Raw genomic sequence first — 24,174 nt, forward strand, 5'->3', positions numbered from 1 at the left:
TTTATATAATTCCATCAATAGGTTTTGAATAACCAAATATGAGAGTCAACTTACATTTTCCAGAGTCATATTTGCTGTCTTTGAACTTGTCTCTTGATGATACTTTTTCCTGGTACAGTAGACACTGACAAGGGTGATGACCAGCATCACAGCAAACACAGCAACAGTGGAAGACACGGCAATCACAATGGTGTCTCGAGTTGAGCCTCTCTTTTCACACCTTTCTCCCATGTACCACCAGTCTTCCCCTGACGGACACCTACATGTTCGGAACGTGACTCAGAGTTATGAGTTGATATTTTAATCTGAAAATCTTCACCATCGAAGGTGTGAGTCAACACTCAGGTCATTAGCAGATGGAACTATTTGTCACCCATTCTGGACTAGAAGGGTTGGTTAGACTAGCACAGGCAGGGCCAAAGGAAAGGAACAATGGAATTACTCCTAATCTGGAACTTAACACAGCAGCTCCCAGCTGGGAAAGGAAGGTAGCATAGGTACTGGAGAAAATTTAGTTCTCGGTGTCCCAGTCCCTCCACATCCCAGCTATGACCATGGCCAAGCTCTTCTTAGAATTTAGGTATCTCCATCTAGGAAACGAGGACAGTCACAGTAACCACACCAGACCGTTGTGAGGACCTAATAAGATATGTAACTCATGAGGACTGTTTCAGGCAATTAGAATAACGTGCTACCTTTGCATAAATAATTCTGTCGTTCTGCTGGCAACACAAAGTCCCAAATGGAGCGCAAAAGATAAATATCTTATGAACGGTTTTGAGATGAGAATCAACTGATTTCATTCATATGAAATATCATATGAATCCTACATTGTGGGAATGAAAAAATATGTAACAAAAGAATGGGTAGATTGTATCCTTACCTGCACTCAGCTTTGCCATTATGGAGAATGCAAACGCCATCATTCTCACATTTAAAGTTTGTGCAAAGGTCATTGACGCCCAAGGTCGGGATTGGCTCATTTTGTGTAGTATTAAGGTGGGATATGTCTAAGGAGGGTGAGAGGAGAGCATGGAGGGAAATCAGTTTGGGGTTTAACAAGCATTTGATCTTTAAGTTTCAAAATAAAATGTTCAGGCTTCAGGTTTGTGAGAAATTCAGGTACTCTTGAAGCACCATTCAGTAACATTTATAGGCAGTGAAAAAATAAACAGGCAGGCTGAAATCTAGACACAAAGGGAAGCTGAACCAGACTGCGGGACTACAACTGAACACATGCTTGCCTGGGCCTTGGCATGGAAACCAACAGTATTCCTGGGAAATGTAATTATTGGCTGCCATGGCTGAGAAATTTTAGAAGACAATAGATTAATGCTATTACTGACGAGATATATGTGTGTGTGCACACATCTCTATATATGTATGTATACATATCTGAAAGATACAATAAAGCCAGATCATTTCCACTCTAATTTTATGTGTTTCTGGGATATTTTTACTTCTGGAATCCTAGAGTTAAATTCTAGGGTATAATGGCTATACTTCAGCTTATTTCTAAAGAAGTGTTCTGGACTAAAGCTTTCCACTATTGCTCCAGGCAGTGTTAATTAAGTTCTTTATCCTGGAACTGTCCCTGTTTTCATTTAAATTATTTTCATATTGTTAATGATTCATACTAAAAAAAATCTCACTCATGTCCATTCCCTCCCACGTCTCTAATATATCTAAACACGGAATCCAGAAAAACACAGTAAACAATCAATGACCACAAAAAAAAAGCAGCTTAGATAAAACTACTTTTATTGACATACCTTCCACTGTCAGGAGGATATAAACAGCATCTCCTTTCATAAAATCTCTGCTTTTCAGCCTCTCATGGGTCATAAAGACACTGTATCCATAGCCCCTACCTCTTTGAAACTGAGTTCCATTAGGGAAAAAATCTTGTACTCCCACTTTGGAAGGCCTGTCCCAAAAATAGTCTCCATTACCTGAAAAAGCAATTTATATTAATGGGTTGTGTTTAGCATCATCATAGCTTTTGGTGTAGGAAAGCACAGGCAACGTGAAGCACAATTAGGACAGAGCTCAAAATAATTCAGTGATGCTATTGACCTGTAATGTGTGCCCTGCCAAGTCACTGGAGTTTGTTCATTTAGACTGTCCTAAAGAAATGAGATGACATGGCAGAGAGGAGCACATTCTGGAATATGAGTGGAGAGGTATCAAAAGCTTCCTACATGGGGGTGTCACACTTCCACTGAACGAGCAGTGTAGAAACTCCGTTGCCCATTAGAATCATTCTTTAGTGGCCTTCTGAGTTACAGGTAGTCCTTTTAGCTGAGTTAAATCAATGTGTTACTGAGAGAGTTTTTAATATTAGCACTGAACAATTCACCTCAGTAACTGAATTATTCACCGAACAGAGTAAAGTCCTTCAGGAGTAGAAGACAGTGAGAAGCACTGCTTCTGGGAAAAGGTGGTGACCCACCCAACCTTGAGCCATTTTCAATATCATTCAGGGAGAAATGTTTTGGAAAAAGGTAAAGAAATTCTGAACATCAAATCCCCACACCTCTTTGTGAATACTATTTTTTTTCCTATCAGATTATATATATATATTTTTTCCCCCAAGTCACTCAGGTCCTTTCTTTTCATATACAGAATTCAGATTTGGCAATAATATGCACCTTGCCACAATTCCATTTTTCACTTTATTATGTTCCCAGAGGGCAAAGGATTATTACAATTAGAAATGTGATCATTGCTTTCTGGGTGCTGCTTCTCTTTCAGACTAGAAAGAGGGGGGATGGTGTCACCATTGGCAAGTCCTCCAGAATTCTTTAATAAGAAGTTGCAATCCATTCCCATACCCTTCCCAACACTACGGAGCACCTACTCGACATCTTCGTTCTGATCAAAAACCACCCCCATTACAAAAGCTGAACTGTTTTTGACAGTTCAGAGGCAAGATCAGGACAGCATGGGTTAGGAGAACTCAACATCTGAGAGACTCTCCATACCAGGCCCTTCCACAAACTCCCCTACTTGATCTGTAGAGATATTTTTAACAAATGTGTGGGGTTTTTATTACTGTCCCAGTTTTACTTCTGAGGACACTGGTGTTTCAAGAGATTATCTGCTCCAGGTTACATAGCTAATGAGAAGCAAACCTTGGATTGAATCCAGGTGCGTCGGATTCTAAAACTAAAACACTCCTCGTACAACCCTGGGAATTCAGGTATTGTCATCAGTTTCCAAAAATATAGCCAATATCTTCTCAATTTGTTGGCATCTTTGCTGACATTTCTGACAGTCTCCTGCCTGGGAGACTCTGTCCACAGCTGCTGAAGCCCTTCCCCTAAATATCTTCTGATCCTTAGATTTGGGGCTCAAAATTCCCTAGCTACCTGGCTATGCAGTCTCTCCTTCCCAAATCATCCATCCCTCCTAGAGCAGTGATTGTGTATTACCAATAAAAAAGATGAGTCACAAACCGGTGGTCATAAATGGGTCTGTAGTTATACTCCGCTTGTTGGACATACGCTGCCGAATGTCAGGATTTTGATCCAAGATGGTCATCGTGACTTGTTGCCAAGGACATGGCCACTCTAATTGATCATCATTGGCTCCAGAGATCAAGTGGAAATACATTCCTACATTAGGCAAACTACTTAGATTCAAGCGAATCTGAAAGGCATAGCCTTTAGAAGAATAAAATGAAGGACTGTAGACAGATCCACTGGGGCTGCCAATGAGCTGTGTGAAGTTCCTTATATGCCAGACATGATGAGGGCACTGTGTTTCTGAAAGATTGATGTCATCAATAGACAGGCCACCCCGTGAGGCACCAGCGCCTCTGACGCCTCCAAATACCACTCTAAATTTGTTGGTCACTTTCAGTGTTACGTGGTAAAGCTGCCAGCTCCCGATGGGTACATCTGCAAAAGAGACATTATTATTCCAAAGAGGACAAAGGACTATGAATCACGTGCAAATCGACATTAGAGTTCTAGCCTTCATGGACAAAGGGTCTTTCTAGACCTACTGCTTCCTGCGGGTATGAGGTATGGCTTTCTTACGCCTCCAGCTCAGGCCCAGTTACTTCAAGGCATTTCTGTGGGGATGGCGCAGCTCTCTGGAATATCTGGATGCTTATCTAGCTGATTCTTAGATAGAGCACCCTTTCCCAGAGACAGGTGAGCAAACGATAGCATCTAACTCATGAGAACTCCATGCCCAACTTACAAGTTACCTCCCATTCAGTTAGTTAAACAGACAAGCAAGCCCAATACTCTACACTTGTACCCCAGATTCCTGTGATACTCATCCGAAGCCTCCTTTAATCTATTTATACTTTGATTGGAATACTTCCTTCACATGCAAAATTTTTAGTCAACTCTTTGGCAGTATTAAGTATGAATTCACCAAACCCTAGAAAGCCCACATCTTGCAACTGACTCGATGTTACATATCTGATATTTGGTACCATCTCCTTTCTTCCCAGACTACACGTCCCCTCCACTATTACTCCTACCCCTAGCTAGCAGCACATTGTATGACATCTTGTCTTATTTTCTGATGTCACATACCCAAATAAGAAGCAGTCCATTTAAAAGTTTTCAGAAGCCTCCCAGGTAGAGAATAGCTCAGGAATTCATGTCAAACTAGTAGTTAACTCAATGCCTTCAAACTTAAATATATTGGCACTTAATGAGAAACATGTTGCTTGAAAATAAGTTAGAAAGATCCAAATTACAGAAAATGCTATTCTCCGTGGAAGGACCCCAGATTGAACAAAAACCTTTCATGAGAGCCTCCACTTCATTTTTACCAGTACTTTCAGTTTAAATTCTGGACTCCTAAGCAGGTTTCTTAAGTACATTTTGTGCTATTATCTGTCAATAATAACACCCACAGATTGCTAATGCAAGGGATTATATATGTATAATCAAACATGTGTGTAATAATCTTATTTATAATCTTTTATATATGCATTAGATACATAAAATGTACATGTATAATGTGTGTATATATGTATATGTATATACATATACATATAGGAAAACATCTAGGTTTCAGATTGCTTTTCACTGTTAAACAGGGGGAAAATGGCATGACATATGACATAATGTGGATCAGTTTTATAATAGGTTTTAGTCAATTCATTCAAACCAAGAGGTCACTGTGTGGAGCAGACAGTAATACAGCCGCCAGGCCACAGCCCTTCCCTTCCTCAGCGGACCTTCTGAACCATCTGCTTTAATATGTGGTCAATGTGACCCACCTCCCGGACACATGATTAGAAGGAAGGGTGGCCGCCTAATCAGTGTTGCCCTCTCTCCACTCAGAATTGCTCTAGAAGATGCATTTAACTCAAGTCATAACAATTAGAATCCTTTGCTGGAATTTATTTTTCTAGGCTAGAAATTAGAGGAAGAGACCCTTCTCTAGTCTGATGGTACATTTGGTAAAATGTAAGCTGGGAAGTGAAACGGCCAAAGCACCAGTTTTACAGACAAAGCCCATCTGAGATAACAGGAAAGGTCCCCAACCATGTTCAGGGACAGGTCCCATCCTGCCTGAGGCCAGCTCCTCTCTTCTCCATTCTACAATATAGTTATGTTGAGCCAGTAACTCTTCACATTTTGCCTAAGCTAGTTTCCATTATATTTTTATTAGTTGCCAAGAACGGCTTCCCCAGCGCCAGAGACTGATCTACAGTTTCTTAAGTGTCACATATTCTGTAGCACAGAAAGGACTCTCATTTTAGCTTCCCAACCACTGCATAAAACAAGTAGGATCAAGTTCTACATTGAAAAGTACTAAGTCCAAAAAAAAAGTACTAAGTCCATAGCCCCTACCCTGTTGTAAGTGGTTTTGCATTAAGTAAAGGGTTAAGACTGACTCACTCTGAACCCAAGAATAAGAATGGTGATAGTGTACCTTTTATTTCTTCCACAAGGGTCAGAGTCCTGTTCACACTGGCTGCAGAATATTCCCTGACATAGATGTTCAGTTGGTCATATTCACTTCCACTGTTATATAAAAAAAATTGCAAGCACTGAAATCCTCGTTTAGGGTATAGTATTCTACTTCCCAGCATTGCTGTGGCCCCCTCATTTACAGAGCTCCTGTTGAAATGCATGAAGAAACCAGAACCTGTTAAAGAGGACAAAATGCAGAACTGAGAAAACAGATACCGGATACAGGAATGCGTGTCTCGCGGGCACTCTATTTCCACCTAGTTCCCACTGTATGCAGGGCACTGTTTTGAGCATTTAAATGCAGTTCTTGGAGCAGGCAGTCTATGAAGAAAAGCAACATTAGATCACTTTTTTCTTACTACACATGTTAGTTTTCAAAAATGGGAAAAAGTGTTACCTGTTTGGTTTAGCCTCTCTCTCTCCCTCTTTCTCTCTCTCTCTCCACCTGCCCCTTCCCTTCCTCCCTCCTACTGATCTATGTAGAACCACTATCCACTATTCAAATCTACATTTAAAAAATATTTTTTAATTGAAATATGTTTGACATGTACCATTGTGTAAATTTAAGGTACACAACATGTTCATTTGACACATTAATATATTGGCATCTGATTGTCATTGTAGCAATAATTAGCACTCCTATCACAATACATAATATCATTTCTTTTTGGTGGTGGGAATAATTAAGTCTAGTCTCAGCAAGTTTGACGATTATAATACAATATTGTTGCCTATTTTCACTATGCTGGGCATTAGATCTCTAGGGGTTTTTACTACTTGTTACAAGTTTGCACCTTTAAACAACATCTGTCATGTCCCCACCAATCCCCCAAAAAAGAAAAAGGAAAAGCCCCTCCATGCTCTTAGAGATCTCTACCCCTTCCCAGGTCATCTGAGCTGTCAAGCAATGGCCCTGGGTTCTGAAGGCTAGTTTTACATATTTGCTGCCAGAAATGAGAAAATAAATAAAAATGTGGTGCTTGTAGCCAAATAAATGACTATTTGATTCAAAACAAAATTTCAATGGAAAAGAATACTCATCTGAGTAAAATTAAATAAATTGTACTTTCTACCTTCATTTAAAGTATTTTTGTAACAGAAACGTGTAATCACAACCAGCTGAAATTCTGAAACTGATTAATTCACAGCCTGGTGCTGTTCGCTGAAGTTCTCTTGGATTCTTCAGGCTTCAAGAAAACAACCCCACTGCTCCAGAGAAAAGAGTCCTTTTGGGGAGGGGCAGCCCCTCTTGCTGTGGGCACATACTATGGGTAGAGGCTTCACAGAGCCCAGCGCTGACTCATGGGGAAAAAAAGCAAACTCGGACAGTAAAAAGCAAAGAAATTAACCACATCCTTATAAGGCACAGAACCAATTCCTGAGCAGCACGAGTGGGCTATCATTAATAATTCTAATAAAAATAAGAACTCAAATCCCAGTATTTCACAGCAAAGAAAGAGGCTAGAACCACTGAGAGTAAAATCTGGAAGTATCTCACTCCTGTTACCTTTGCACCGGCCCATGTTGGAGTGATCACTCTCTGGCCCCTCGGGAACCTGGGAGACCCGTTGCCAGTCAGCACTATCTTCTGAACTTTGAATCATACCACACACATTTTCCAGTTCAAAATCGCACGACTCCATAAAGCTCAAGGAAGAGGCTACCAAAGCAAAAAGACAATTATTGACGCTCATATATAACATGATAATCTAAGTAGTAAAAACTGAGATTATCCTGAAGCACTAGGAATTCTAGGATGATGTTAAAGGGGACTCGTCACTGATTCTGAGTGATGGTGGCTTCAAGATCTCTTGATATCTGCAAAACCAAGACAATTGACCAACTGTGTAGTTCTGTATAAGCTGCCTGCCCCAAGTCTTGTTTATCAGGTTAACTAATTATAGAAACCTGAGTCTACACTCCCCTAGTTATTCAGAGTAATAAACCACAACCCGGATTATTTGATCCCATTTATATTATGACTGTACACCTCATTTGGGCTGAAAAGAGTTTTCAATATCAAGTTGGTCCACATTTGCATTAGTAACAGCTTCAAAAACTTGAGTGGGGCATGCTCATGCTGCTATAGGACTCTGTTTGTTTTTATATCTAAAGCCCAGAGCTTGTGAGAAGAAAAATGCTGTTTCCATGTTGTAGTCTGGTATCTGGGGGCTATTCTGTTTTGTTTTGTTTTCTTTCTTTCAGAATATCAAACTTCAACTATCAAACTATTATTATCAAACAATTATCTAACTATAATTTCAGAAAACCCATCAATGCTTGGCAAAATGGCACAGAACAGAATGTTTTCCTACAGAGCAGAGAGGAGGAGAAGTCATTTCAAAGAACCTGTCACATACAGCAGTTATACAGTTGATTCAGCTTTAAGATATCAGAGTCACTGAAATCCATTCGTTGGCCGATCACATCCATGAAGTCTGGGATTCTTGTCACAATTGTTGGTTCTGATCCATTCTGGAATGCAGTTTTACTATAGTGCATCACTGAGCTGTAATCATAGGGAACATTCAGGGAGTCTGTTTGTCGGTCATCATAGGATTCAAAATTGTTCTTTTTGCCTAAATGATAGATAAAAATCTTTAATTACTTGATGTTCACAAAATTTAGTTTATCTTACTCCAAAGACTGTTAACTTAGAAATAAAGACTATAATAAACAGTGCAACCTTGGCTACAACTGACACTCTATGGTATTTCAAGAGTGTTTCATATATTCCTATCTTAGAATAGACTATTCAAACTTAGAATCGTGATACCAGCTGTCATGCTGAACTTATCTAAGGTTTCATTTCAGCTCAAAGTTGGACTTTAGCATTTGGCCTAAGGTTCTAAGAACTGCTAATGGAAAGAAGGATTCTAAAAAGTGTTGTTGAAACACTCAGGGTCATTGGCAATGAGGAGAGGTAGAGTATCCTCAGTGGATGGAGACGAAAATAAGAGGACTTTGGGAGGTGTGGTGGGGTAGGACCTGGGAATGATAATGTGGTCATTGAAAGGATTGACATCGTCAGGGATTTCTTAGTTATCTTAGTTATTCTTAGTTTCTGGAACACGTGTAGATGTATGTAAATAAATACATTTAGAGAAGATTCCTGACCGCTTAGCATCATACCAATGGGCCACTGACTGCAATGTGAAATCGAATGATTTTGCGGACATAACAAGGTAGATTTGATCAACAAAGCATAAAGATGAGTTATCAAGTCGAGGCAGAAGTTTCTAACAGAAATAAGACATTGGAAATCTTAAAGAGTGAGGCCATAGATTAAAGCTCAACACTTCTCTTGTTCTAGAAATCTTTCAGTTGGCTTCAGTGCCTTCCCCCAGACTCTGGGTAGGGGTGAGGCCAGGGGCAGGTAATGTGATGTTAGAATTGTGATGTCAGGGGCCCTCACCGCAGAGCAGCCCTCACTGGCCTCACTTGATAGCGATGCCATCCTTCCCCTCCCCCTCCCCCCCACACCCCCGCCATACCCTATGGAGGCAGGACGGACGGGGAAACTAAGTGTCACTGCGGAAAATGTGAGTTCTAGTCGGACAGGGTTATTAAAACCTTTCTGACTTTGAGCACAAAGTCACGAAAAGTTCAGGCTGTTGGCAGTGTTTCCCAACATGGGCTCCAAAGAACAATAAATCTGGGAGATCAGCTCGGTGCTTTGTGACCACCTAGAGGGGTGGGACAGGGAGGGAGGGAGGGAAACACAGGAGGGAGGAGATATGGGGATATATGTATAGCTGATTCACTTTGTTATACAGCAGAAACTAACACACCATTGTAAAGCAATTATACTCCAATAAAGATGTTAAAAAAATAAAAAAAAATTTTAAGAAAAGAACAATAAATCCAAATGCTCCACAAAAAAAAAAAAAAAGCATGATCAAGTCATTTTGGGAAATGCTCCTCTTGGAGATTTACAATTCATGTTAGTCTAGCAAAGACACTGAACAGTACAGCAGTGTAAATAACTCTAAGTTTAATTTCTTTTAACCTAGGATTTCCCAAATTAATTTTGGGAAATCAGATTCCTTTCCTCACAACCCCCCTGAACAAATTGTGCAATGGCACTACATAAAATAATCTTCGGGAAACACTGGTTTCTAAGATCACATCCAGCTCAAACTGGGGTTCTGGAATACTGTTCCCCAAAAACCTTCAGGCACTTCAACTCCTATTGAATTAGAGCCAAATCAAGTAAGATCAAAACATCAGAGTTTTCCCATTATTGATAGACAGCACCAATGGCAGAAGAGGGCACATGTTTAGAAATTCAGTATTTAACTTAAAAAACAATGTAAGAAAACAAGATAAATGTACCTGAAAGGATTCTGTCCCAAATTATGCTGACATAGTCATCCCGATCAGACCGAGACTGTTCATGCCAGAATCCCAGTGCGTGGAGAAACTCATGTTGCACTGTTGCTATTCTGTCACAGCCCTTTCCGATGGAGAGTTCTTGCTTCCCAACGCGCCTATTTCCCACTGAAGACCAGCAGCTTACAGGAGGGTTTACAGAAGGGGGAGAGGGTTTTATATTGATGCAGGTGGAGGTCCTAAGGCAAAATCCCTAATGCCTAATGCACTTAGGTACCCACCTAGATCCTTCACTTATGTTTGGACACCATGTATTTCTCTCAAAACCCCAGTACGGTATGAAAAGCCTTCCAGACCAGATGACCTTTGGGGAACTTGGGCTGTGACACCAAATGTTTAAAAAGGACTGAGTCATCCTCCAGGCAGCCAAGTCCTGATCTTTTCTGGCAATTTCAAAATTTTTCAGATGGTCCTTGAATAAGGGTTTTATAGATATAGCAACCATTCAGAACTGCTGACCTTGAGTCAAATAACTATCACCTTCTTAACTGAAGTAGTAAGAGTTCTTAGGTTAAAATAAATTTAAATATACATGTGTACATGCATACAGATGGGTTTTACTTGAAGGCAGAAATAAGGAGTATAGAAACGACAAACAGGTTGAAGTTCACAGAGTCATAGGGTGGATGGCATGCGATCCCACCTTCCTTGTCTTAACGTTGGCAGTCTGGTTGCATGTATGAAAATATTCTTTTATGGCTAAAGAAAACAGATCCAGCAAACAGCAATGGAAGCCCCCGACCCCCCCCACCAAGGTTAGGGTCAAGGGCAACTGCTGTGATGTAATGCCCCAGCCACAACAGTTCTCATCAGAGCACTTAGAAGACCAACTCTTCAACTTACCCACTGCCCTTGAACACTGATATATAGTTGGGTTCTCCAGACCAAGGCTTGAAGTCAATGCATGTTTTTAGGCGATAGCGTTCAAATGCATTGAGGATAACTCCCCTGGCATTCATTTCTGAAGGAAGAAAACAAACAAAAATAAACTTATTAAAATTACCACCATTGAACAGTTCACCATGGAAACAGGCCATGCAATATATTGTTTATCGTGAGTTAGCCCCTCCATGAATATTTAGTGTTTTATTTTTTAAAAACTTAGTATACAGCACCAATCAAGTATCACATGCAATTAATTGGTTGTTCTTCAGGTAGCTTTTTTTCACCCCATATATATTTCCCTGGAGTCATTAGAGGTGCAAATAGCAAAAAGGGCATTTCCTTACCTCAGAGAACATATACATTGGTTCGCAGGTAACCAAAATGAACAATCACTGTCACATGCTTCATCTAAGAAGCTATAATATGTATTTAAAGCCTCACAGCAGAGTTTTTAATCTGAGGACCTTGAGATGAGAGGGACCATGAATATGTTGAAATAGTAGACAAAGAATTACGCCTATATCTCTATATATCTATCTCTGCAAAGTGCATTTTCTGGGGAGAGCATTCATAAGATTCGCAAGTGAGTTCCGGGTCCAAAACACAAATAAGAACCATTGCTTTCAAGTTGAGTGATGCTAACAGGTTAGATAGAATGGAGCTCAAAGACGGCAGAGGTGTGAAAGCAGCAAAGACGTTCAGGAAAAGAAGCTCAGAGGGCAACCCGGAGGAAGGAGCTATATCAGGTGCATATGGAGAGACAGTCACAGCTGGGGTCAAGTACGGTGAAGTGAAGGATGGTGTCTGCCGGGAGGTGGGAGACAGTATGGCAGAGAAGATGGTGTGTGGACTTTGGAACAAGACACAGCTAAGTTCTCTCCTATCCTCACCACTTATTATTTATTTATTTATTTATTTTGCGGTACGCAGGCCTCTCCCTGCTGTGGCCTCTCCCGTTGCGGAGCACAGGCTCGAGACGCGCAGGCTCAGCGGCCATGGCTCACGGGCCCAGCCGCTCTGCGGCATGTGGGATCTTCCCAGACCGGGGCATGAACCCGCGTCCCCTGCATCGACAGGCAGACTCTCAACCACTGCACCACCAGGGAAGCCCCACCACTTATTTTTGATACATAATCTTTGCCAATTTAATTTACCCTTAGAGCTTTGGTATTATCATCAGATCAGCTAAATGGGGAATTAAAATCAACTTCACAGGGATATTGTGAGGATAGCAGAGAAAGTAGAGGTGAAGTTCCAAGTACAGTAGTCTCCCTTTAACTGTAGTTTTGCTTTCTGCAGTTTCAGTTACCTGCAGTTAACCGAGATCCAAAAATATTAAATGGAAAACTCCAGAAATAAGCAATTCATAATTTTTAAGTTGCACGCCACTCTGAGAGCTTGACGAAACCTTGTGCCATGCCGCTCCATCCCACCAGGGACTCCCCAACCCTGGACATCCATTATCTGCTCCCAACACCCAATCATCAACATCACCATGGGTCAGTGACCCAGCATCACCCGAAGCAGATGATCCTCCTTCTGATGTGGCATCAGAAGGTCAATAGTAGCCTAACGTTACATCACAATGCCTACGTCATTCACCTCATTTCATCTCAGGATGCAGGCATTTTATCATCTCACATCATCACAAGGGTTAGTACAGTACAATAAAATATTTTGAGAGAGACCACATTCACTTAACTTTTATTACAGTGTATTAAAATTGTTCTCTTTTCTTATTAGTTACTATCTCTTCCTGTGCCTAATTTATCAATTAAACTTTATCATAGGTATGTAGTATAGGAAAAAACATGCTATATATAGGATTTGGTACTACCCACAGCTTCAGGCATCCACTGGGGGTCTCGGAACATATGCCCCGAGCATAAGGGGGCACTACTGTAAAGTGAGCATTTATCCAATGTTTATTTCCTTCCTACCTTCTTACATGTCCATTGCACAAACATTTAAAGACATTATTCAGAAAGCCTCTGTCTAGGTGAAAGTAAAGAACAAGATACATGTGGGACCTAAAATCCATGAATCTATAACAGGCACTCAGAATTCAACCTTTTACAATATCACACAAATAATACATGTTCATTGTAAGTTAGCAAATATAAACAAAAAGAAAGAAATTATAAAATCTTACCCAGAAATAATCAACCACATTTATCATACTTTTTTCTTATGAATACGTACATACATAATATACATATTTTTATAAAAAATAAAGTCACAGCCTACATAATATATTATAAACTATTTTTTCACTAAATAATATATCTTAAAATCTTCCTTCATCAGTAAGTATTGTGTTTTTGGGTTTTTTTTTTTTTTTTTTTTTTTTTTTTGCGGTATGCGGGCCTCTCACTGTTATGGCCTCTCCCGTTGCGGAGCACAGGCTCCAGACGCGCAGGCTCAGCGGCCATGGCTCACGGGCCCAGCCGCTCCGCGGCATGTGGGATCTTCCCGGACCGGGGCATGAACCCGTGTCCCCTGCATCGGCAGGCGGACTCTCAACCACTGCGCCACCAGGGAAGCCCAGTAAGTATTGTTTTTACCATTTTAATGGCCACATTATATGACAGTAAGATACATAACTAACTTCCTATTGACAAATATTTAAATTGTTTCCAAATTTTCTGTATTGTAAGTATCACATTTGGGTCACTATTTCAGATCTAACACTTCCTTAAAATAAGGCATGATGATACCAACCACCACATGATTGTTTTTGAACTGAATGTAAAAGGAGCTTGCTTGCCTTCGATTTTTATAAAGCTTAATAAGGATAGTTTCTATCCTGCGTTGAATTGTTTGGAGACTCAAATAAGGGAATAAATGTGAAAGTTTTGTAAAAAAGTATAGCTTTCTACCAAGATAAGATCCTTATTTACCCTGTGCCTTTATTTACCAAGGGCTTTAATTCACTTTGCATTACTGATGCAGAAGAGCTCCACCAGGGATCCTGTTACCTAAATCCCCAGGCTCCGAAGGACAAGGCAGGTCCCAGACAAGCCTAGGAGTTAAGCAAGCAGCTGTTTAGAATTATCTTCCCCTTGTTAGCCCCTTCCTGCTCCTAGCACCTTGGTCTTCATTTCTATTCCCACCTTTTACCCCTTTCCTCCTCTCCCTACTTCCCCTTACCACTCACTTCAAATCTGGCACTCAGGCAAGCAACTGTAACTCACTCACAGGAAGCTATACACCGTTGCTTCAAGTTCTACCCCTTTCAGGTGAGTTGCATCTTAACAGCCAGATAATACCTGAGGCTTAAGCTAAAAGACTAAAGCCCTACTGGCAGCATTTCATATGGAAAATAGTTTGGAGTTTTCTCAAAAGACTAAAAATAGAACTACCATATGACCCAGCAATTCCATTCCTAAGTATATATCCAAAAAAAACAAAAACACTAATTTGAAAAGATGCATGCACCCCAAATGTTCATAGCAGTACTACTGACAATTGCCAAGATATGGAAGCAACCTAAGTGTCCATCAACAGATGAATGGATAAAGAAGATGTGGTATATGTATATACACAATGGAGTACCACTCAGCCATAAAAAAGAATGAAATTTTGCCTTTTGTAGCAACATGGATGGACTTGGAGGGGATTATGCTAAGTGAAATAAGTCAAAGACAAATACTGTATGATATTACTTATATGTGGAGTCTAAAAAGTAGGAGAAACTAGTGAATATAACAAAAAAAAAAACAGACTTACAGATATAGAGAACAAATTAGTGGTTACCAGTGGGGAGAGGGAAGGGAGGAGGGGCAAGATGGGGTAGGGGACTAAGAGGTACAAACTATTAGGTATAAAATAAGCTACAAGGATCTATTGTACAACATGGGGAATATAGCCAATATTTTATAATAAGCATAAATGTAGTATAACCTGTAAAAATTGTGAATCACTATATTGTATACCTGTAACATATAATATTGTACATCAACTATATTTCAATTTTAAAAAAGCAAAAAATTTTAAAAAAAGAAACAGGTACATAAAGCTCATAAGGTTAGGATAACTTTGGTTAAAATACATGGCAAAAATAGCCTAAGAGATACAGTCAAATTAAAGCTCACTGATCTTTCACGGAACACAGGAGAATAACGTTTTTAAGCTATACATACATACATATATATGTGTATATATGTATGTATATGTATTATACACATACATATATATGATTTTGAAACAAAAGTATTTTAAAATTTTTAATCAAAAATAAATATTTAAATAAGGAGAGGTTGGTAAAAGGGTACAAACTTTCAACTGTAAAATAAATAAGATCTGAGAATCTAATGTAAAACATGGTGACTATAGTTGATAGTACTGTATTGCATAATGGAAATTTGCTAAGAGAGTAGAACATAAATGTTCTCACACACAAAAAAAGGAGAAATACGTGAGGTGATGGATGTGTTAGTTAACTCGATGTGGGAATCCTTTCACAATGTATACCTATGTCCAATCACCACAGTTACAATTTAAGTATCTTATGTCAATTATACCTCAATAAAGCCGAAATTTTTTTTATTTTAATAAAATGTTTCCGATTTTCCCCAGTTCCAAAAGCCAATGAACATCATTCTCTCCTGATGTTACACAAGCTCTTTATAGCTTCTAATCCTATTAATTACTGTTGCTTTGGCTTTTACTACTGTACTCTTGGTTTTTCATCTGTTTAATGGCCATTCTTCCCTTCTCAAAAATCTCTATCAGGGCTTCCCTGGTGGCTCAGTGGTTGAGAGTCCGCCTGCCGATGCAGGGGACGCAGCTTTGTGCCCCGGTCCGGGAAGATCCCACATGCCACAGGGCAGCTGGGCCCGTGAGACATGGCCGCTGAGCCTGCGCGTCCGGGGCCTGTGCTCCGCAACAGGAGAGGCCACAACAGTGAGAGGCCCGCGTACCGCAAAAAAAAAAAAAAAAAAAAAAAAATCTCTATGAGATCTCCCATCTATATCAATGCCAAAAAGTTGCTCTCCCAGGCTGAATTCCATTCTGTGCCATCTTCTTACACAATACAATCTTCCTGGGTCATCCAATAAGATCCATTATCTATGAAGTACTCATTATATGCAAGGCACTATGTGAGAATCTCATCCATATCCATAGCTTCAACCATCTCCTATACCCTTAATAACTCCCTGTTAGATTTCTCTATCTTGAATGACCAGATCAGACACCAAGCCATTATATGATATCTCCACCACAGTGAGCCTGATGCATTTCAAATTCTACACGCCAAAAACCAATTTCCACCACATTTCTCTATCCTACCCTCTCCAAGACATATTCCCTATTCTTGTTAAAGGTGTTACCATCCACCCAGGTGTCTAAGACATAATCTTGGACACTAGCACTTCTTTCCCTAGACTCACCTTCTTCTTGATCTCTTGGAGCTAATCACCAAATCTAATTGTCTCCTAAGCCTCTCTTAGAATTATCCCCTCTTGTCTATCCTCACTGAGAGAGTCTTGGTTCAGAAACACTTTAATCTTTCCCTGAATTTCTTCAAGAGTCTAACAGATCTTCTTACTCTCTTTCTGTCCCACTGATAATACATCTTCTATACTGCAACCAGAGTGATAACAATCTCACTTCTGAATTAAAACCTTTAGCCGCTTCACATTACCACTGGTATACACACCACGTTCTTTAACATGGGGAAGACTCAAGTCCTTCCCAATCTGAAGCTGCCTACCTGTTCAACTTCATTATCTCCCCGCGCTCAACCTACTTCCCAGCAGGGGTTTTCTTCCTTTCCCCATGCCTTTGCACATAGTGATCCATCTGCCTAGAACGCGCTTCCCTTGCTGTCAGAGGCTGCACTAGCCCCCATAGTTCCTTTCTATGAGTTAGAAAGGGCCACCTCACTGTACACCAGAAACTAACACAATATTGTAAATCAAATATACTTGAAAGAAAGAAAGAAAGGGAGGGGCACCTCATCTGGGCAGATGTTGCAAGTGCTGGCTTGGCAGGTGGATGAATAGTACTTCATGCAAAGAAATGAATGCTCATGATGAATATAATGCAAATTTAATTTCAGTCCCACTTGTGCCCCCTCCCCAGGCACCTATGTGTGGTGTACAACTTGCACAAGCTTCATGGCAGCCCTACTGCATAGGCTCACCTGCTCCCTAATGCATATGCCTTTATATCTAGGTTGAGTTAAACATCCTCCAGTGTGCTCCCATAACATTTTGAACATATCACTAATCATTACATTTACTGCATTCTATTATAATTAGCTTTTGGTTTATCTGAATCTCTATTGAAATGTATGATATTTCAGGAAAAATTTCCCAAATGGCAGTTCCTAAACTGATGCTGGTCAAGGATATCATTTTTACTAAATGGGGACCATGTTTAGAGCTTTCCATTACAATAAATTTCTAATACAGAATAGCTGTCCTTTCTTTTGGATTAGGTTCTTCTGACTTTTTAGTATTAAAACGTTATTTATTTTATAAACAAAAAAGATGATAAAAGATGATAGTGGGTTCTTGTTGTTTAAGTTCCTCAATTGTTCAAATAAAATATTAGTAAAATAATGACAGTTCCTAAAGTTTTGTTTGGTTGGTTGTTTCATGTTTCAAACTCATATGTAAAGTCTGAACATATATGAAACCACTGATTTAAAATAAAGACTAGCTCCCTAAAATCTATGTCCCAAGCAACCAATACAGAGTAGGCTCTCCATAAATATTGGTTGAATTCATCCCTTTATTGGTCAAAACCCAGCAAATATTTCAGACAAAATCATTTAGGTTCTGTTCATTTTTCATTTTGCTTATTTTTTTTAAAGTGTACTTAGCCACACAAAACAACAAAGAAAAAAACCCTTAAAGGCCATGTGAGTCTTCCCTTGGAAATACTGTCATCATATTCTGTCAGGAACATACATTAGTTGTGGGCACTCCAAAGTGCATACTAACCCAAGCTATCGTCTAGAACATATGGAATAGTATGAGGCCATCTATAACTTTCTCCAACGATGGAATTTCTTTCTTGTACCTGTCAAAATTAAGTGGGAAAGGATTTATTGAATGTATCAGTCAAAAATTTATGAAACAATCAATAGTTAATCTAGAAAGAAAGGAAGTTTTAAGCTTTCCCAGCCAGTCTAAACAAATTGCCAGGGTGTGTGCGTGCATGTACACATGTGTGTGTACACCTACTTTTATCATATTATAACAAAGGTTTTAGGAGGAAATCACTAATTTCTGGGTTTTTTTTTCTTTCTTTTTTTTTATTTCTGGGTTTTTTAATAAGGAGAATGATAAGCATTAATATTTCCTTTAATCCTATTATTTCACTTCAATTATTCATATTTTTACATATCCTTGTAATAGCGCAAGTTCGTGGGCCTGACGCATAGTGAGGCCAAACAATCCGAAACATCAGAGTTTGGAGCAGAGAAAGGTTTATTGCAGGGCCGTGCAAGGAGATGGGTGGCTCAGGCCCCAAAAAACCCTGAGCTCCCCAAAGTGTTTCGGCAAAGCATTTTTAAAGGCCAGGTGAGGGAGGGTGGTTACAGGGTATGTGATCAGCTTATGCACAATTCTCTGATTGGCTGATGGGAAAACACTAATTTCTATCATTAATTTTGTTGATAAAGTTGAAGCAAAATCATGTAAATAATGATTGTTGGAAAACTGGACAATAAATATGGTAGATTCATAGACTAGTTTCTTATACTAGAGATTAAAAATATACAAGAAGGAAGTGATAGCAAAACCTCAATCATCTTGATCTCATAATATCAGAAAAAAAGTCACACATGAGCTGGACCAAAGTTTTCAAACAATTTTAAAGTACTTGAAAATTTTTTTTTCCTGGTCCATTCATCCTTCATCAAGTATTTTTTTTAACATCTTTATTGGAGTATAATTGCTTTAAAATAGTGTGTTAGTTTCTGCTTTAACAAAGCAGAATCAGCTATACATATAACAAAGTGAATCAGCTATGCATATACATATATCCCCATATCTCCTCCCTCTTGTGTCTCCCTCCCAACTTTTATAATAGAAAGCTAATAATGTTTCATTAATGTATTCATCCAGCCAACAAAATGAACACTGTTCAAGAGAACAGAGATCCATTGGTAACCAAACTACCAATGTCTCTACCTTCCTAGAGCTCTTTCTAGTAGAGGAGACAAACAGCATGTAAGAAAACAGTCTAAGGACTTCCCTGGTGGCACAGTGGATAAGACTGCACACTCCCAATGCAGGGGGACTGGGTTCGATCCCTGGTCAGGGAACTAGATCCCACCTGCATGCCGCAACTAAGAGTTCACATGCCACGACTAAGAGTCCACACGCTGCAACTAACAAGCTGGTGAGCCACAACTAAGGAGCTGGTGAGCCACAACTAAGGAGCCCACCTGCCACAACTAAGACCCCATGCAACCAAATAAATAAATAAATATTTTTTTAAGTTTAAACAGGATATATTTAATAGTAGCAGAGGAAATGAAAAAGGGAGATGTGGACAAGAATAAAGGGATTAGGGGAGTGTATTAGATAAAGAGGTCAGGACAGGACGCTTTTGAAAGGATGACATTGAAGGTGAAATGAGAGTGATAAGAAAGAGCCAGTATTGAAAGGGGCTCTGGAAAGATCATTCCAGACAGAGGAAACAGTAGTTGCTCTGCTCTGAGGTAGGAATATGCTTGGTATATTTTGCATGTTTGAGGCCAGTGGCCTAAGGAGATGAGATTAAAGAAGAGAGGAGATGGGAGGAGAGATAGGCAGGAGTTAAATCATGCAAAGTCCTAAAGGCTGTGGGTAAATCTGGATATTATTCTAAATATGGTAGGAAGCCGTTGAGTTTCAAGCCAGGAAGTGAAATGGTGGTGTTGCTTATTTAAAAGTTCACCTTGCTGTAGGGGATAGGGGACAAGGACAGGGTGGAAAAGATTCTAGGAGGGCAACATTTGAAGCAGATAAATTAGGAGAAAAGTGGATTCTTTGAAGTATATATACTTTGGAGATAGAAATGATAGAACTTGCTGATGGAGTGGATGGTGGGGTGAGGGAAACGGAAGAAGCAAAGGTGACTCCTAGGTTTTTTACTTATTCAGTGGAGTGGGGAGAGGGAGTGGTGATTACTTTACTAAGAGGGAAAACTAGGGAGGAACAGCTTGTATGAGAAATCAGTTTAGTTGAGGACACATTATGTTTGAGGTATCTTGTAGACATTCCAATGGAACTGATGGATTAGTATTGGGATAGACAAGTCAGGAGCTCAGGAGAAGGAATGAACCAGAGTTATACATTGGGAGTCATCAGCACAGAGATGACAAGCCCTGGTACAGGGTAGGATCAAGGAGAGAAGAGCAGACCAAGGACTAAACCTCAGACACTGCAGCTCTGTTTCTTGAGTTGAAGTTCACAGTGGGGGTTGAGGAATGTTTAAGCTCCCTTAAACTACATGTAAGGTACCTGTGTTCACCTGTGTGCCATGATGGCTAGGTAAGAACCAGTACTCTTTTTTTTTTTTTTTGCATTACGTGGGCCTCTCACTGTTGTGGCCTCTCCTGTTGTGGAGCACAGGCTCCGGACACGCAGGCTCAGCGGCCATGGCTCACGGGCCCAGCCACTCCGCGGCATGTGGGATCTTCCCAGACCGGGGCACGAACCGTGTCCCCTGAATTGGCAGGCAGACTCTCAACCACTGCGCCACCAGGGAAGCCCCAGAACCAGTACTCTTTATGATAGTTTGGGAAGATCTTTATGTGGCAACTCTATTCTCAGCTGTCAGAGTAGGAGTCACAAAACCTTTCTCTTATGGTAAAAACCTGATTCATTGAATTTACAAATTCAGTTTAATTTTGCTTCAACTGGCTTTAATCAGTGAGGTTCTATTTAAAAATGAAAATATCATATTGTTCCCATAATGAAAATCAGTCAGATCAATAAGACCAAAGCATACCAGGTGAGTGACAGTGGTTTTAACCACACACAAATCTGAGTAATGAATGATGAAGATACTATTATATGAGTCCCTTAGAGTATAAAGTATTCATTGACTAAATGTGTCAACTATGATTCTACACCCTTAGAGATAGTTGGGCTTAACAAAGCCCATGTTGTCCCATCATTCTCAGATACTCTATTTTAGCTTGCAGTGGTTAATTGAAGGTCTTTCCTTGCATTGTTTCAACTCACCCCATCAAGTCTGATGTCTCCCTCAAAAAGATCCAGTCCCAAATCTAAGAGGGAAGGTAAAAATTTGTGTTAGCAAATTGGATTCAAACTCCCCACTTAATAAAGAATTTAAAAAAATCCACAAACCTTCATTGATATCAAATATATCCTGGTCAATTCCACCATCTACATCTTTAACAAAAAGAACAAAAACACATTGAACATTGTGTTTATGAAAGACGAAAATCTTTATCAATTACCAATTAGAAGTAAGCAAGGTTCTTTTGCCTCAGATAAGAGAGTACCAGGCTCTGATTCAACATACATTGATTCATTGATTGATTGATCGATTGATTGAGACCTCCCATGAGCCAGGCTTGGGGCTATGGGGCTTTTGCATATATACTCTTGTTTTACCCATGTCCCTTGTATGCCAAATAACTTCAGGAATAAGAAATTGGTCATTCCATATAATATTAAGCTTAATTTGAAAGACTAGATTAGATGACTAGATTAAATAGGAAGGAAATATTTAAATTTGGTCAAACCAGTACAATCTATCCATATATTTATATTCCTTGCTAATAGTGTACCTTGGAACTCTCAAGCAAAATTCCTAATTTATATTTGAACTATTCTTAAGTTGCAAAGGGGCAGATAATATGGCCAAGTCTCTAAGTGTACAACTGAATAGGACAGACATCAGGTCCATTTGATTTGACACAAAATAACAAAAATAATAATAGTAGGCATTTTATGGGATGCCGATATGTCAGTCACTGTGTTTGGACTTTCTTATACCACCACTTATTTTTTTTTTTTGCTGAGTAGGTGGAACGCCGGAGCAGAAACAATAAAACGTTCCTCAATAAGTCAAAAGAAGCCAGCGCTTGATCAAAGTTCAATGCAATTATGCAATAATGCATATGCAATTATGCACTGTGCTTAGCATTAAATGTGTCCTAAGTTCTTCTGTTCTGTTGTTCTATTATTCACATAACCTTTTTTTATTATAACATAGGGCAAAACTCAAAATAGACTCACCAAAGATTTCTGGGGTTGGCTGGGAAACAAACACATACAAAAGATATATTATTATGATGCCCATGAAATAAATGGTCTTACTGATTCCAATTTATATCTAACCATTTCTGGGGTTTTCTTTTTTCCCTAATATTATGGATAACTTTCTGGCAAAATCCCAAGAGAACTAAATCAGAGTCTAAGATAACTTTTTGACCCAAGGGTCTTCTCATTTCATATAAAAAATGAAACAGCCTGTTGTATGGATTTGAAGGTGAAAGAAACAAGAAACCAACTTCACAGGTTGAAAAGAAGGCAGAACATGAGTCCTGCCCTCAATTAAGTGTTCACTTTAAACATGATTTAAAGTGAACATGATTCTAAAGAATTCATGGAGCTATGCTTGAAAAACCTAATAATTTATTCCCAATATTGAAATATTATTATAATTTTTCATGATCCTTTAAAAAGAAAATTTTATTGAAGACCTCATTAACCATGGTTTACTTTCACATTTCTCTCAAGACTCCACCATCAAAGTCAATACCAAATACTCCAGAAAAAAAATCTATGGCTATACTTTGCAAGTGGGAAAAAAAAAAAAAAAAAAACTTCTGAAAACAGATTCGCTACAGGTGATGAAATGAAACCCAGACCACATACACAATGGCAAAAACTAAGTAAACCTGAGATTTCTTAGTGAAGTCTAGTTTAAAAAGCTCATGGGACTGGTAGACAGTAGGTCTGGGTTTTATTCCTGCTTCTACCAACTAACAGCAAGTCAGTTCACCTTCCTGATACTCAGAATATCTGTATAATATGGTCAGTGCCTGCTTTGCCTGGGTATTATGATGGTTATATGATGTAATGTGAAAGAACTTGGTAAACTTTGTCATACAAATGTAAGGTACAATTTTTATTTAAATACTTACCTGTAGATACTAGAATATAGATACTAGAATCAGTTGGGGTGTTTGACAAGCATGAGAATAACTGGTTGGATGATGACCATCCTTTTTGATATTAATTAGTGCCTTGATTGCCTCACACTTGGCCACACACAGGCACACACTCACAGAGGAATGCCAACACACCTCCTGAAAAAAGTCATCAAGTATTTGTTCATAATTACAGTTTTAATAAGTCTTCAATAGTATCTCCTGTTCTCACTGCTGTAGTTCTGTTCACAGAATATCAGCTCAACATAATAATTGTTATTTAAAAAGCACAACTAAAGATTCCCCCCCAGTCACTTGAAACTTCATTTAAAACCTGATTATGAAAAAAAAAAAAAAAAAAAAAAAAAAAACATGATTATGGTTACCAGGGGATAAGGGAGGGAGGGATAAATTGGGAGATTGGGATTGACATACACACATATACACATATCTATATAAGATAAATAACTAATAAGAACCTGCTGTATAGCACAGGGGACTCTACTCAATACTCTGTAATGGCCTATATGGGAAAAGAATCTTAAAAAAAATAAATAAAGAGTGGCTCTCTATATATGTATAACTGATTCATTTTGCTGTACACCTGAAACTAACACAACATTGTAAATAAACTACACGCCAATAAAAATTAAAAATAAATAAATAAAACAAACCTCAAGTTGGTTTGTGGTACCAACTACCTGTTACTGTAGAAAGATAGGTCTAACCTGATGAAGAAGCAGAAAAGAAATCCCATGCTACAAAACGTAAGTATTTGCTGTGCCTGTGACATTCATCATTCACTCCGTCATGTCTCAC

General features: G+C 39.2%; 1 protein-coding gene across 6 annotated transcripts in view; it reads right to left on the bottom strand.

Moving 5' to 3' along the window:
* Nucleotides 1–24,174, bottom strand: part of MEP1B (meprin A subunit beta) — a 46,026-nt gene that overhangs the window by 4,894 nt on the left and 16,958 nt on the right. For 2 of the 6 annotated variants that reach the window (XM_060310416.1, XM_060310417.1), the window contains 9 exons: nucleotides 11,184–11,301; nucleotides 10,284–10,462; nucleotides 8,309–8,527; nucleotides 7,456–7,608; nucleotides 5,908–6,123; nucleotides 3,459–3,902; nucleotides 1,773–1,952; nucleotides 884–1,010; nucleotides 55–259 (listed from right to left, as the gene is read on the bottom strand). In XM_060310416.1, the coding sequence (XP_060166399.1) occupies nucleotides 55–259; nucleotides 884–1,010; nucleotides 1,773–1,952; nucleotides 3,459–3,902; nucleotides 5,908–6,123; nucleotides 7,456–7,608; nucleotides 8,309–8,527; nucleotides 10,284–10,462; nucleotides 11,184–11,299 (1,839 nt within the window). In that variant the 5' untranslated portion in view covers nucleotides 11,300–11,301. The other 4 variants (XM_030876492.2, XM_060310413.1, XM_060310415.1 and 1 more) reach the window with 4 other exon arrangements.

Source organism: Globicephala melas, chromosome 13, assembly GCF_963455315.2.
Source record: "Globicephala melas chromosome 13, mGloMel1.2, whole genome shotgun sequence".
Classification (NCBI taxonomy): Eukaryota; Metazoa; Chordata; class Mammalia; order Artiodactyla; family Delphinidae; genus Globicephala; species Globicephala melas.